At 35.0% G+C, this 17,374-nt stretch overlaps 1 protein-coding gene across 1 annotated transcript in view; it reads left to right on the top strand.

The window, feature by feature from the left end:
* The window catches only part of LOC145665066 (uncharacterized), a 133,938-nt gene that overhangs the window by 17,551 nt on the left and 99,013 nt on the right, over positions 1-17,374 (top strand). Inside the window, exons 5-6 of the mRNA XM_081732326.1 lie at positions 4,652-4,762; positions 13,546-13,675. Coding sequence (XP_081588452.1) covers positions 4,652-4,762; positions 13,546-13,675 — 241 coding nt within the window. The remainder of the gene's footprint in view (positions 1-4,651; positions 4,763-13,545; positions 13,676-17,374) is intronic.

Raw genomic sequence — 17,374 nt, 5'->3', positions numbered from 1 at the left:
AGTTATAAAAGTTATGTTAAGGTAAAGGTAAGAAATTACAGTAACCTTCCAACTTCCGTCAAATTGCATTTATGTAATAAATCTCGAAACTTACAACTATTAGTGTGTATGAATATATTTGCGACTTTGACAGACAGATTAACAACATTTACATTTAATTATCTTATAATTTATATCCGAGCAAACACTGCAGCATGTTGTTGCATTTATAAAATAATAAACTTAATATATAGGTACAAGGGCGCCGATTTCCCTGTAACTTTTTTTTTGGGGGGGGGGAATTCATAAAAAAATACATGTAACAATACATATAACAATAAAAAGTATATATTCGTAAAATTACATGGGGCCCTCATAAGCTTCTTACAAAGTTACACTTAAGCAATCTACAAATTCGACTTACGTAAGATTTGGGATACGTAAAGGTTCACGGAACACATTACTATGAGTGGATCCGCATAGTATAGACTGTCACGCTCTTGGCTTTGGTTCCAGCAGTCCAGGTTTCGATGTCTGGTAGGGACACTTGCTCAAAAAGTTTAAAGTGTAAAAACTTTTTCAGGCGAGCCATCCTATGGTGGTTCTGGCTTTTCCTGATTTACACCAGGTAATTTTGGTATGGTATCAGTAATATTGAGGTGCGAAAGACTCACTTTTGTGCCTCTGGGTTCCTGGCTAAGGGGCCATGGCCCAAGGTTACCTAGGATCACCCCCTCTAAAGTTTGGTAATGAGTACGTTGGAGTATCTCCTCAAATTTCGGTGCGTAGAATCACTTCTTCAATTTTGGAAATTCCAAAACTAAAAATTTGCTTGGTATGAATCTCTCTGAATTTAGCTGGTCCATTTCGGTCCCTTTCATGACCTAAAAAAATGTCCAAATGTAAATTATTACGTTATATGGTCTAGTATAGGGGTCCATTCTCTTTCATAAGAGATGGGTATATTAATGAACCTCTAAAATTTAGGACAGACACATAGGCCATCCCTTAAATTTGAGAAGATCAAAGAACAAAATTTGGTAAATGCTTTATAGAACAATACAACAAATATTTTTTTGTGAATTTGGCTGGTCCATTCTGTCCCATTTTATAAGTATAAAATTGTCAAAAATTTAAAATTTATAGGTTCCTGATCTAATTTATCCTATCACGTTACATGATTGAGTATAGGGGTCTATTCTCTTTTATAAGACTTAGGAACGTTAGCACACCCCTCTAAAATTTTGGAAGGGGTACATTGTCCCACCTCTTAAATTTGGGAATTGTTAAACTGATAAATGTTCTCTACAACTTATATACTTCTGTAAATTTAGTTGGTTGTACTTCTCCCTTTTATGGGTACAAAATTGTCAAAACTGTTTTGTCAAAATAATACTTTATATTTGACGGAAATTTTAAATTCATTTTTTCATTCATTCTTTTATTCATCCATGTCGTACATTATTGGTCAGAGACCAGTACATAGGACTTGTCAAATAATATGAAGACATTTTAATATAATTGATATTACGTTAATTTACAAACTATCACTCAAGTATTCATAAATTTTGGTGGGAAAGTTGAATTAACATGAGTCACGAATTTTGAATGTATGCTTAATGCTCACTATAATAGGTTGTAACATACAATTATATGGATGAATACAAGGTTCCATTGTCTTTCATTAGACAAGAGTACCTTGAGACAATCTTCTTTAATTTCGAGACGAGTATATTTGATCCATCCTTCAAATTTAGGATTGTCAAAAACTAAGCATTCGTTATTCTTCTCTTGAACTTAAATATATACTTTTGTAAATTTGGACGGTTCACGTTGATCTCTTGGATCTGTTGAATTAATTTATTAATGGTTATTGGAAATTACATTACTATTTGTCCAACATCAACATAATAGTTCTTCAACAACTCTTCAACGTGTTGAAGAATTGTTATATTGGTGTTGGACAAATTGTTCCTAACGGTAACTTGTAATAACCATTAATAAATTAATTCAATACTGTCTCATAAGTAAACACTAATATTTTGCGCGTGACCTGAAATATGCTAACTAACTGACTCTATGTCCTATGAAACCCGAAGGTTCAATGTTAGGTTCCCAAAAGCTCTCCTTTGACTTCTATTTTTAGCCAACTGGATCCAGTTTCTACTTTGGGTTCCTATTTCTGTGAGATCCATCTTAATGTTGTCCTCCCATCTGCGTCTGCGTCTTCCTAATGGTCGTTTTCCGACTGATCTTCCACTCAAAACTTTGAAAGCGTTAGTCTATATTCTTCCCTCAGAGTAAGCGACCACGTTTCACAACCATACAGAACAACATGCATCATTATCGTTTTATATATTCTAAGCTTTAAATTCCTCGACAGAATTCGCGAGACAAAAGATCTGAATTTAACCCTACAATGCATGATATTATTTTTCAACGGAAGTACAGGTACGCTTACAGTGCCATCTAAGCGGAAACTGTGGAATTACAACTAGCTTCGAACGTTCCCAATCTGGTTCAAAATGCATTAGCAACTACATACTATTATGTCTCAAAGCACAGATTACATTTACCACTATGACCCATATCTGTCCCACACTGCATTGTAGGGTTAATAATAACACCTATTCCCTGCTTTTAGTCGACATTTAATTTCTTCGTGAATATGGTTTTCATTTGTTAACATTGCTCCTAGATATTTGAAAGTAATGAAACGTGATAAGCAGTGGGGCTATTCAGACGATTCGCACCGGTTCGTTAGAACCGGTTTTTAAAACATTTCGAGTTCGCAGAACCGTTTGTTATACCTAGACATAAACACAAACATGGATACATACGTATCATCTAATTAAGAGTCAAAGAAACAAGACAAACAAATTATGAAAACACCGATGTACTTTCCCTACTCACTTGTATTGTTGTGAAAACAAGCAACTTTGAATTGTTTCAATTCAATTGGTAGACAGAAATTTGGATGGGTGGGCGCCAAGAAATTTGTCTGAGGTGACAGATAGAATTTCCCAGTCATGTTATAGTGCGTCCAGTAAGAGAACGTCTCTGACAGCTCGCAGTGATATTGCCACTACTCGCGTGTCAAGGTTTTTTTCGGTGCAATTGTAGTGGCAATTTAATTAATGGTATAAGACAGAGTGACCGTGGTTGGTAACACTGTTATCAAAGTAGGGGCTGCAATGTCCCACCGCATCTGGTATGAAACGTCAGAGACCATCTCTTGTTGGCCGTGCTATAGTAAAAGATTTCCAAGTCTTAATTGAGGCCTATTCCGGAAGAAGGGCACATAAACCGTTTCCGTGAATGGAGAAAATGAGCCTTAAAGATTTTATCAGAGCATATAACAATAACATATGCTCTGATAAAATCTTTAAGGCTCATTTTCTCCATTCACGGAAACGGTCTATGTGCCCTTCTTCCGGAATAGGCCTCAATTGTAAATTTGTTTAAGTGCTCCAGCGCCGTAACTTAGATTCTTTTCTTTGGGGGGGGGGAAGCATTAATATTCGTATTTGAACCCCCTTGAAATTTTTTTTCTAATTCTTGGGCCCCCTTTTTCTATCTTTTTCTTACTCTTTATGGGCTCTCGGAGCCTATGGGTCCTCTCGCACGGCAAGGTCTGCGGGGCTTACGCCTCTGGTCCCGTTCTACACATGACGCATTAATTAAAAGGACAATATTGACAAATCTCCAAGCCATACGAATAAATATTATTTCTAGGGCCCCTAATAGTAGACTTTTTTTTTTTTTTACTGAAATGGGTCCATGATTCATTTTGTTTTATTTACCTTTTGTGTGCAGTTTTGTTTATGTAATGTAGTGAACCTATTTGATGCTTCAATTATAGTTTCATGTTCGTATCGTATATGGAGTAAAAAAAATATATATCTTAAAATGGTCCCCCCTCGAACGGCGGGGAGCTTCCCTAGAGGGGCAGTTGCCCCCTTGCCCCCCACAAGTTACGGCCCTGGAGTGCTCTATGCAATTTGATTAGCTGAACATTTTCAAAAGTTTTCCAATCGTTTGTTTAAAATATTTTTGGTCTCTGTTTTACAACTTATTGTTTGAACATCTTTGCTTAAAATATATTTTAGGTTTGAAAATTTTGAACTCATTAAACGTATTTGACTACATTTTTAGTTTAAATTTTTTTTACACACATTGAAAAGTTTAAAAAATTGAGTAAATGTTTGAAAATTATTTGCATTTGTTGAAAAGATTTTATTTATTTATTTATTTATTTTAGAAATTTTAGTTTGAAAATTCTGTTGCCAAGATGGCGAATGGCGCAGTAAAGTAGCCTCTATGCTTTAAATTGTGTTGTTTCTTTTTGGAAGCATTGTCGAGATAAGCAAAGGGCTCTCTAGTTATTTATAAGATCTATAGTTCAGAATATTTTTGATACGTGGTCTGGGTCGAAATTATAATGACGAACACAGTTGGCTTATATTTAAAGATTTTTCATTTTGGCTATTTAATTTTTATCATTGTTACTTGCACAACTGGATATACAAGGAACTGATATAATAAACCTACAATCTTTGCATAACCATTTTAATTTTAAACATCTATTCCTAGTGGTAAACTCAGCCTGCAAGATGTTTTATTTACTTTTCCTCATATATTTTCGTAATATTATTTATTAATCGCTGTTTAGATGTTAGAAGCTGCTGCTCCAGGCATTCTTCACTCACTGAGTGTATTCCTATGGACAACGGCGGATGTTACGTCAGATCATTGCCCGCTCCCAGGGATGACTGCTCAGAAGGTGAGAGAGCATGTTTTTATTTAAATACTAGGATTATACTTCTGGGGCCACATTCTGTATTAGTTTTTGCAAAATTTGCAATGCACAACGAAATGTAAACCTGCAAAGAGTATTATAACTGCTATGCAGATAATCACAAAATGCAAATTTTGAGTTGCGTTGAAGCAAGGTTTGCGGCAGTGGCGGCGGTTGGACGTTAAAAGTGAGGCGGCAAGACATGATCTGAATATTTGCATATAAATGTTAATTTTCCTGCTTGTTTCTAATATATTGTTTGACGAAAGGTTGTATAACTAATAGGATACTATATTTTTCAGTTAAAATACCGTATATAGTATTTCATATTTTATTAAGTAAATTGACGAGAGCAACGCCAGTAGGTAGTAGCCCTTTGTACTCTTAAACAACAAAAGTGTGAGAAGAGATTTGATTCCTTGCTCATTAATATCTTAAAATTCTGTCTGGAAAACTGTGTGATCAGATCATTAAATAGCAAATTTGCAAAACAAATAAATAGAAAGGATAATATTAATCATAGTAATAAATAATTATGCTTGTTTTGTAAAAGTCATATTGAAACAGGGATTAATGAACAACTTAAAGGAGCAGTTCGACTTAAAAACAAGTTTGGTGCAATAGAAAGAGTAACAAAAAATAAGAGACACGTATTTTTTTATATCTTGATAGGCCGTCTCGTTCAGCTTCTACAGACATTTGTTTTTGATGAATCGTAAATGCTTACGTCATTGGTGGGATAGGCAAGAAACTCAATGTGAGTCAGCAACCACTCCCTTGTACGCAGCTGATAAACCTTTAATAGTGCATTGGATTTAATAGATTGTGTTTTGGATTTTTTAGTTGCTCTGTGTTGAATTCTTGAGGGAAGTTTTTGTAAGTTGTTTTTCCTATAGCATTAGTATAAAAAAAAAGAGTAGAGAGAGCAGTAATTACGTTTGTTGTGCGAAACAGTGTTTCTTCCAGACATGGCTGTTTTTATGGTGGCACTGTCTCCCGGAGCTCTGAGAGATTCCCCCGGAGGAGACCAAAATAATACGTCTATAATGTAATAAATATAATAGTACTCTGTAAAAATAATGTGCCTCTCCGAATACTAAGTGTCCCTTTCTCCCCTCCCCGGATTTTTTTTTCTGAAAAGAACACTAGTGTGAAGTAGAAAACACGTGTTAGTACAGCGCGTGCTGTGTCTAAGTGAAATAGAAATGCCTAACACCTGTTGTGTTTTCGGTTGTAATTCTTGTGCAATTGAAGGTGAGGACGTAAAGTATCTTTTCTTACGTTTCTAAGTCGTGAGAAATCACCAGATCGATATAAATTATAGCTCAATAAAATCAATGGGAAAAAAAGTACCAAATAAAATCACTCGTGTTCCAAACATCTTGAAGAGCCTGCCTTCGAGAAGTCAAGTTTACTAAAAGAAAAGTTAATGCCAGTGGTGGATCTAGACTGGGCCCGGGGGCCTAGGCCCCCCATATTTTGAGTGACAAAATTGATTTAAGCTATTATTTAGATATTTTTGAAAGTTTTTAGTAAACATGATATACATATCATAGTCTGGGTTCTGACTCCCCCCCCCCTGAGTTTTTACCGTCTAGATCCACTTCTGGCTAATGCCAGGAGAATTATTTACACGCAAACTGAGAAAAAAATGCTGTTCCAAGTATATTATTGAAAGGTTGAAAATCCGAGCCATTGAACAAGCACCGATCTATGTCCAGTTACCAACGTACAAATATCGTACAAGACGCAATTGACGGTTGTAGTCAAGACGAGGCATTAGAGGGTAATAGAGACGATGTCACTCATGATTCTGAAGATACTGCTTTAGAAATAAGCTATACAATGTGAATTAGGGAGTGAAATATACCGGCTTGTAGAAGGAATCAGTGACGAAGACTGTTCCTCAAGACATTGATTCATCGTTTAATTTCTTTGTATCATGTGACAATGATGATGAAACGGGTGATGAGAGTTGTTTCGCGGACAGCTATGAGATTAAAAGAAATTTAACCGGTGAAGTGTTTTTCGTATTCTGGCAAACTTTACAGATGTTATTTCATTTTTGCCTCACATGTTGCGCTCCTGTACATACCTTGAAGCACAAAATTATAGGGCCAGCGTTAAAAATTGCAACAAAACGTCAAAATGAACATACTTATGTTTGGGAATCGGAAGAATGATTAAAGAAAAGGTACTTAGATGTTGCAGTAATCTCGTCCGCCATCTATTTACATATTGGTTTCGATTTTTTTTTTTTGAAACGCTGAACTCATGCTTTATAGGATACGTTTTATAATATTATAAAAATGTTTGCACAGCCAACCATCAGATATCATTTTCTACATGCAGATGATATTTGTAAGTCTTGGCAACCAGTTCTGGAAAAGGAAACCGCACAGTGCCACCGCACCTCTCACAAACGAAATGTTTGGCACTGTGTAGTATGTATTGTAAGCCTGCTCTCGCTCTTTGCCCACCTATGACGTCATCACAAAATCTTTCTTCCTCTGTTACTCGCTAACGACTGAACGTATCGCGATCAAACAAACACCATTCCTTTTAGAATTTTCAACTCTACAAATGGAAATGAATTGTAAAAAATGCATTTCTAAGTCGAACTGCTCCTTTAATGTTTAATTCCACACATGCTATTAAATATTGTTATGACAAAGTTTAAATTATTTAACCGTCATATATATAGTCATTATTATGAAAAACATACATTATATATAGTTACAAATTATAATTTAAAATAAAATGGGTTTTAAGCTTTGATCAGTGTCTCTTTTGTTAAAATAATCAATCCAAAGCCATGAATAGTCTTGCCAATTTTTGTGCAATTAAAAAATAACTTGTGAAATACTTTTTTTCTTCTTTTGCGAAATGCTCTCTGAATTAGTTTCAAAGCGGCTGACTAACATATCGAGCCCTTGTAGAATGTGCTGAAATTGTTGTGTTCCAATAGGTTAATTCTGGGGTTATTTTCTGTGGCAATTAAAACGTAATTCCTGTTGTTTTCTTTACTCCACGGGAAGACAACCAATACGTACTCACGGAACGGCAAATATATGGCACCATTTTATCTATGAACCAATAATACATACAAAAACTTTACATTTCTAAATGAAACTATATACATTAATGGGTTACTTCAAAAAAGTGCGGGTGCAACTGCCCTCCTTTGCCCCCCCCCCTAATCGCCGCCCATGGTTTGCGGAATGAGGTCCCTGGTAAGGTTATTGTAACTATGAAAATGGTAATTTTATTCAAATATTAGGATTAAATGATACCTGTTTCCTCTCGTTCACTGATATGAAGGTGATGACAATATGTTGATATGCTATAGGTCTCAATTTAAAGCACATATTGATTATTTGCAAAGCCAGAAGTAAGAAACAATATTTCAGGTTAGACTTGAGAAGGATGTAGCCGTTGGAAAGGGCTACGAAACAAAGTACTTAGTGTTTTCGATTCCGAGGTACTTTTATTGGTATATATTGTGATGACTTTGGTAGAGTCAATAATGGAACGAGATTTATCCCCTTCACCAATTTATTATAAAATTTGTTAAATACAAAACGTCTTTGATTACAAAGAGTAAAATAGTGTCTATCTCGTTATATCCAGATGAGAGGAAATAGGTGTTTGCACGGTGCCCCTTCTCTCAAGGCAGTCTCCAAGGCACCTGCCGGTTCTGGTGAGTCTTGAAGGATAGCCCCCTCAGCTCAAGGCAGCTTCGCGAGGCTTGGTTGTAGAAAGGACCTCGGGTAAGGATAGGTGTACCCCTAGTCCAGTGGGACCTCAGGGCGATGTAGGTGATTTGATCAGTTGGACGACTGATGCTGGGTCCCTCGGTGGTACGTCTTTTATCTGTCCTCTTCGGGTCCTTCCGTGAGGTCCGTCTTCATTCGGCAATCGTCGGTGTCTTTTGTATCAGCTTTTCTTCTGCTCTTATGTTTATAATCAATAGCACGTGTTGTGTTGACATGTGCTCTTGTCCTGTTGTGGGGATCCTTACAATATAAATATATAAACTACAGCAAATCATAAGGAAAACATATTGAAATGATAAATTTATAAGCAATAAGGTTTTGAAATATTTGGAATAGAAAAACGTACAATCTTAGTTTTATTTGAGATTAGTGCGTTGGATAGAAATGCAAATGTAAATGAATTGAAATCTTTAAGTTTTACGTCCCACGATTATGCCAGTTAGGCTAAAGAAGACAGTGATGATGAGAAATGAAGGAAATGCTGGAATGAAGAAAGTGGGAGGAAACGGGACAACCCCGAGAAACCCCCCACACTGTTTGTCCATCACAAAGCGCACTTGGTGCGGGCTGGGATCGAACCAAGGACCCCATACACCAGAGGTAAACGCACTACCACTCGGTCACCCCGGCCCCTTGACAGAAATGGAGTTCTAAGAAATAAGAAGAGAGTGGGTGAAGATATTAAAAACACAGTCAGTTCCCGAGTTACGTAAATTCATACTAAAATTCATACTAATTAACATAAGACATTTTTGGCATAACTAAAATTTACAAACGGTACTTACACCTGAAGTAGTGTTATTTTTTTTTTTTCTAAATTTTATTTTGAGAGGCATCTGATGAATGGGGAAAGAATTAGTTAGATAATTAACTATTATTGAACTGTTATTAATTATTTCTTTCTTTTTACTATCGGCGTAGTAAGCTTATAAGGTTCAGTGCCCGATATATACAGCATACTATGTAATTGAATTTTTTGTATTACAGTATAGTTAAATATTTTTCAGTGACTTCAAAAAGTTCTGAATTCAACCCGTTTTTATGTACGTATTCTGCGTATGTTCAGGCATAACTTTGATATAGGTATATCAATTTTGATTACTTTTTTGAAAGAGAAATGTGTTTAGGATCTGATAATAATCTTTAGAGCTAAACTATGAAACACCTAAACGTATACTGGGAGGCAACCAGACATTCTTTAGTGTGATTATGGTTGCATAACAACCGCAGAGGTTGTGCTGTATAATTTCGAAACACTTTGTTAGTACCTTATACTCTGTTGTTTGTAAGATTTTAAACGAATGAGTTACGTGCGTGAAGTTTGTTTATGTTCTTTAAAATCTTTTATAATTATTTTATATTTTTTCGTATGTGTTCGCGATAAATCTTAGGTTACGGTAAAAATTCGATTTAGACAGATTTACTACTCGGTAGAAGAACTATTATTTTATGGCAAGTAATATCGAGAAAATTAAAACTGAATGCGAATAGTATTGTCTGTTTGCTACCGATAGCGAAATTTCGTAATTATCTACACACAAGTTAAGGACATTGGAAAACAGCCTTAAGAAAGATTTGTGAAGTCAAAAGAGACGGATGGAAAAAATTACGTCACCAGCTGTTGTATGAAAAAAAAGAATTTTTTGAGTTTTACGTCCCACGTTTATGCCGGTTAGGCTAAAGGAGACAGTGACGATGAGAGATAAATGAAGAAAGTGGAAGAAACGGGAGAACCCCGAAAAAACACACACATGGTATTTGTCCACCACAAAGTTCACCTGGCAGGAGCAGGGTTTAAACCCGGGACCCCAAGCACCAGAGGTGAAAGCCCTACCACTGAGCAACCGCTGCCCAGCTGTTGTACGAGTTAAATGAACACGTTCAATACGTATGAGACGTGCTGGTAGGAAACTCCCAAGGAACATCCAAACCCAGAGGAGGAGGAGAGACCTTGAGTAAGTACGGTGTTCTAGCAATGCTGACAGGATCGATTTGCGGGCCTCGGTGACTGAGAGATAAAACACTAATCTCTAGTGCGAAAGGATATCTGGTTGGATTCGAAGCCATCTGATTTGTGTTGGACATCCTCGTGTTCCTGGAATTTCTTAAGGTTCTCCCGTTACCTCTTACGTAAAGGTTGTAATCATGGGACATTGAATTAACAATGCAATTTCATTCTTGGAATGATTCGGGACAAGATAGTAGAGAAAACGGGGTTACTAGAGATCACGCAATTTCTCAGAAACTACGCGCACAAATTCGTTTCTGGCACTTGCGACTGTCTGGCCGTAATAACTTAAGCATTGTAGCTAGCGATGATACTTGATCATTCAGTAGAAGAAAGTTATTATTATTATTATTATTATTATTATTATTATTATTATTATTATTATTATTATTATTATTATTATTATTATTATTATTATTATTATTATTTGCATTCTGCTACAAAAAATTTTTTTTCTTGTTAAGTTATGTCTAATACCCTTAATTTTTTAGTTGTAGTCTCCGAAGCTGTATTTTACTTAGTTTCTATTAAGTGTTAAGTCATTATTTCTGTTTTTTATTTATACATTAAATATACAGTTTCTGGAAGTCATTATTTGTGGTAGTCGACATCACGATGATCACACCGATTAAAATGAATCTTTACAGTACGTTTTCAAATCAATAAGCTTTTGACTATTAAAATGAAACAAAGCATTTTATTCGTTTCAATAACCTTAACTTTGTGTAATATTATGACGGTGAACGATTGCTTCTATAGTTAAAAAAAACTAACTATTTGTTTTATCTTTTTCATGGTATTATTAATATGGGATTATCGACTGTCTCGATTATAGTGACCGGCACATAGCATGGCAGTTGAAGGTCACTGCAAAAGCAGACGAATTCCAAACAGCGATCCTACCGTCAATCAGCTTTTCAATAACTGGTAGTGTTGCCAGTCCTACACAATTATTCCAGCTTCCAATAACAAAAAGTACAGTCAATCACAGTTGGATAAATAACAGATATAAAAAAAAAGAATCCTTATAGTAGAAATAATAAAAATAAATTAATAATGGCATGTGTGCTTGTATTTCTGTCTTAAAATTTATTTTGAAATTGAAATGCATCATTTCATTCAAAATGATGATATTTATATTTTATAACTCATTTTTATTTTAATCTGAGAAGATGCGTAATATATTTAAATGTTATTAAAACTATCCGGAAAAATAACACGATTTGAAATAAATAACACTGTATATCTTTAGTTTAACATGAACAATAGCACCAATTTATCGTAAAGAACATCTATTTTGGGCAAAAAATAACGAAAATTTGATGTCCCTACATTAATCAATACTGTGTAACATGAACATAATTCCAGTACGTGAGCGACAATATTTTCGCGTATTTGCTAGAATATTGTGGTTGTGTTTTATACACATACGCATACCTCATAACTCTTGAGATACTGCAACGTACATTCTGCAGTGCAAAGTAGCTAACTACTCTGCCAACACTGCAAGAGAATAAAGTGGAAACTCGCCTCGGCCAACACATTGTGACCTTGAGCAGCCATGCTACGTGCCGGTAACTATGCCCCAAGTAAAAAAGTGAGTTGCTGTATTTAAACGTGGTTATACAGACATGAATGATGATATACTTTCAAGATTTCTAAGAGCAGATCCTGTACAGAGATGACTGATTATCAACCATCGACATCACATGTCCTAAAAGTTGTTTTCCTTACCTCTACTACTAGCCTATAATGTTACTTTTGCAATTCTTTTAAAATCCTGTCTTTTATTTGGGTGTTTCCACACTTTTGGAGCACCTTATAGCCTATAAATAAATCACGCTTGTCAATAATAATAATAATAATAATAATAATAATAATAATAATAATAATAATAATAATAATAATAATAATAATAATAATAATAATAATAATAATAATAATAACGAAATAGTGCTTGAACGCCTACTTCACGAAACTCTGCATACACCTTTGCTCTGTATATTACAAGTTCTAAACAAATGTTATTGACAAAAATCGTGTTTCAACGGTATAATTACTCTAAAATCTGGTATTAATAAAGCACTTTTGGTTGCCAATCTACATTTCTATTGTTAGTGATAATTTGAGAAAATATCTCCCGGGCTTTCAATACATATAGGGTGAAATTAGTACAGCGAAAATATTGGTAACCCAAGTTCAGCACTATTTTGTACCCCGGAAGAAATCCGCGCCCCCAAGGCCACCCTATGAAATCATTATTGTCCATGTAAGCGACGTTTCTATAGTAATTGTTACACATGCTAATGTTGGTATAATATCCTAGGAGATGGGTATGATCAAAGAGCTCAATCTAAGGGCGGAAAGCCCTCGTACAAAAATTGATAATTGGAAACTTGTCGTTCCAATTCTTCTTAATGTTTTATTTTTGCTCATCGTCAACAATATATGAGCATGTGAGATGAACAATTCGTTACCAACACTGTTTCTTGGTAAATAATATAAACTTGGCGGTTTCCTTACTTTCCCCTTTGACCCCCCCCCCAAAAAAACTATCTGAACAACTATTATATTCTTATTTTATATTGGTTTTAATTTTGTAGACAACCACAGCTATATGCTTCTTGTCTTTATATATGTATGTGTAAGATCTCTTTACATATTCCTATGTAACATTTCTGTATCATTTCTAATTGTACTTTTGTTAGGTTAGGTGGTAGAGGAGCCTACGGCTGAACCTCGCCTCATGAATAAAGGCATTTTGAATTCAATTCAATTCAATTACTGTTTTTTTTTTTCTTTTAAACATGGAATCTTAAAATTGTGCTTTGCGTAGTGGCGTAAGTTACTTTTTAAAAAATAAACTTGTGTGAATGCTTATCCTCAGACTTTGAGATGCAAAGTACGTTCATTTGGAATACAATGTTAAGCAACTTATATTCCAATTTTGTCTAATCTCTGACTATGTTTGTTGATATTGACAGGTCCCCGAGAGCAGATGAACTATGTCACATCGTTTCTAGATGCGTCCGTGGTTTATGGGAGCACCGAGGAAACAGTGTCTTCGATTCGGTCATTTGTTGCTGGGATGGTGAAGCTGGAGCCATGTAGCAGGTGAGAAACATACTTTCATTTATGCATACTTAGTTTTCTCCCTTGGAACTGTTTTGAATTTGATTTAGTGTAACTTTTGGACTTTAAACCTATATAAGTGAAGTGTATACAGTGGGGAGTTTTACTGTTTTTGTAATCTATAATATTCATATTCAGCTTCGTACTTTATGTTTATCGTTTAGTTCTGCCTCGAATTTTTTTCTCGAAGGTATTGCTTTGCAACATAGCTCTGTTAGACCTATAACAATCGTAGCAATAGTACATGTACGAATTTGGCTACTACCTGCGTAATCTCGATTTCTGCACATCTTGAAGTGTATAAACAATTATTCTTATCAATGAACTTAAAAAATTCTTTACTAAATTTTCTATGTTTGTTTGTTTGTTTGTTATTAGTGTTTTTTTTTTCAATTTTGAGTCCTCCATTCGATAGAGTATCAAAAACTATCACAAAGAAGTGATGGAATTTTTCGAGTCACTCTTACCGTTCCCAGATATTGGCCAAAAAAGTTCCTATTTTGGGAAATGTAAGGACACATATCTCGGAAACCATAAGTCACAGAGAGATGTTATTGGTAGTGCTCTCAACGGGTCGGGTTGAAGACCGAACCGACCCGACCCGTGACCCGAATTGACTGACCCAACCCGATTGAGAGCACTAGTTATTGATGTTGATCAATACCAATATTGATTGAGTACCAATACCAGTTATTGATTTAGTAATTACTGCGTCATTAGTTATTGACTCAATAATTATACAATTTCGTATAGAGCCTAAAATAAATTTAATATACAATTTCATATAAATTTCGAAAAAATAATTATTTTAAAGTTCGTTCTGGCGATGTTCTTCGAGCTTTCTCAACTAGTTTTCCGCTTAAATGAACGGAGATACTAATGGTTTCATTTTATTAGTTTCTTCTTGAAATTTAATACATTTTTCTTTTTATACAAAACCAAGGAGATTTATCTTAGGGATGGGAACGAGTCGAGTCGAGTTACTGTTTTGAGGTCGAGTTTCGAGTCGAGTCGAGTTTGATACATGACTTGCTCGTTCAGCTCATTTTAACTTGTTATGAAATCATGACCTGATTCATTGTTGGGTAAGTTACTTTTAAAAATGTAACGCGGTACAAGTTACTTTACTTTCCTTTAAAATGTAACGCGTTACTTGCCCCAAGAAAGTAACTGTTACCCTACTTCGAAAATAACGCGTTACTTTCAGGTCCGAAAATTTGAATATGTAAAAAAATCTTATTACTTCAATTTTCTGTACTTCTATTACTACTACTACTACTACTACTACTACTATTACTACTACTACAACTATTATTATTATTATTATTATTATTATTATTATTATTATTATTATTATTATTATTATTATTATTATTACACATTCTGATTTTCCCCAATCATCGTAAATCTTTAGAACTCTACATTGATAATAGTAGCGTTGCTATATCCTTTCATGCTGAAAGTTACTTTGTTGAAAATGTGATGTGCTTCGCTGACTTTAACACAATATTGTACGTTCTGAATCGCTGTATGTAAATGTAAGAACAAATTCTTAGTTGACAGCTAGATGAACGTTTTCATATAATGTAACACTGACTAAAATGCCATAGTGCGTCAGAAAAAAATGACTGCTTATTATTATTCTACTAAATTAATTATAACATTGTTATGTAAAAATTAAAAGTACAGAATATAGAGCAACATTGCACTATAACTAATAAAATAACACATGAACTAGGTGTGAATCAAAACTTGAAAGTAACTCTAAAATCCATATATGCTTTTTAAAGCTAGTTGTTCTAAACTCTATAACCCTACAAACAATCCAGTATTACATACCATCAACAAACTATTTTCTAGTAATAGAGTAAGCCTGCTCATCAGAAAACAGTTTATTCATATTGTCGTTAATTACGATAATTATTACTGCATATCGTTAATTATGGCACCCTAACTGTTGATAAGTATTTCTTGCTTCACTTCAGACACTTTACTTTTAAATTCTGTCTACCATCGTCCTCAGCTTTTAAGAAAAAGTATTCTTTAAAAAGTTCGAACTGTAAAATATTTTCGTTTTAGATATTTATAAAAGCAACACCAATCAAAATAGAATACACCACCAATGCACTTGTATTTCACTTGCTGAATGTATTGATTTGGAGCTGTCAAAATCTATGACAAAATCTTACAGGTACTTGCAATCAGTACCTGAGATTTTCCTGAGGTATACTCATCTTCCAAAAACAGCAAGTGGTACACGATCGGTGACTGACTGTTGGTCACTGACATTACCGAGATCGGCACTCAAGTAGTTTTTATTATTCAGATACAAACCGCCCATCGTTCATGTTTATACATGCTGTTATAAATAATAATAATAATAATAATAATAATAATAATAATAATAATAATAATAATAATAATAATAATAATAATAATAATAATAATAATAATAATAAGTCGTAGTAGAAGTAGTATCATTGATTGTCTATGCAGGATACTTGAAGAGAGTACTTAGAACAATATATAGGATTTGGATCGTTTTGACTCGACTCGACTCGAAACTCAACCCAAATTCGAGTCGAGTTGGAGGAAATTTTTCGAGTCGAGCTCGCTCGTGCCCATCCCTAATTTATCTGGACTTGGGGAAGAAATCAGTTCAATAAATACTAAGATCCCCATTCATTTCCAAGGGAAAACAACCTTGTCCATTTAAATCAATGATAACTTATCTGTAGCTTAAGAGTCATCATAAATTGCATTTTCCTTTCCGTAAAACATCTGTGAAGACAAACGATTGATTTCCTTAATTCTTTGTTTAACCAATTCATACTACTACTTTACGTTAAATAGAAGAATCCACAGTTCGAAATAAAATACCTCTAAAAAATAAGTTTTCATGACGCCATCTCAGAAGTCACCCTACTCTATGAAAATGTGCGTGTCTGTTGCTAGAGTTCAGATTTACATGGCCAAACATTTATCGTACCCTGTAAAATGAATTGGGAGAAATATAATGTGAACTCGAGTGTTTTTTTTTTTTTTCAATAGTTTTCAGATGGATAACAGCTTTGTCCGCAGAATGACTCCAAGTTACTGTATTTATCGTGTATTGCCTGAATCCAGTTAGTAGAACTCAATGGATTGATTTTCACTAACCCAAAAAAGTGCATGAGCTACCTCCGATTCAAAGCACTTTGGAACTCGCTGATGACGCGAGTCAAGAAGGGGCTTTTTAAGAATACGGCTGAAAGAATGAAATAAGCTACAGGAGTGGAAACCCGTACCAAAGAAGTTACTCAAAACTCTCAATCGCTCGGATGCCATTTCCAGGGCTCAACCCGTAAGAGGACCACAACACATCATCTGTGAGTCCGAAGACCAGGTTAGTTTGTTTGCAAGCCTCCTCGAAGACACCTTCCAGGAAAATAATATCCAGCATCCCTCCTACGTCGAAGCGAACGTCCGACAGATCCACAACCCAAGAACCGTAACAGCCTCAGCACTTTGCACACTAAGAGAATTCAGCGGGTGATCTAGCGTGTCCACCCGACCTGCAGTGGGCCCGAATAGAATTTCTCTAAAGAGCTCACGCTCTGAATAACTCATTCCGGAAAGATCGTTATCTTAATCTGCAGACTCAACAACACCATACTCCGCCACAGATATTTCCCCACAACA

The sequence above is a fragment of the Thermobia domestica genome, chromosome 11 (assembly GCF_964235325.1).
Source record: "Thermobia domestica chromosome 11, izTheDome1.hap1.1, whole genome shotgun sequence".
Taxonomy (NCBI): domain Eukaryota; kingdom Metazoa; phylum Arthropoda; class Insecta; order Zygentoma; family Lepismatidae; genus Thermobia; species Thermobia domestica.
The sequence above is the reverse complement of the archived record's forward strand: the minus strand, read 5'-3'. Positions and strand labels throughout refer to the sequence as shown.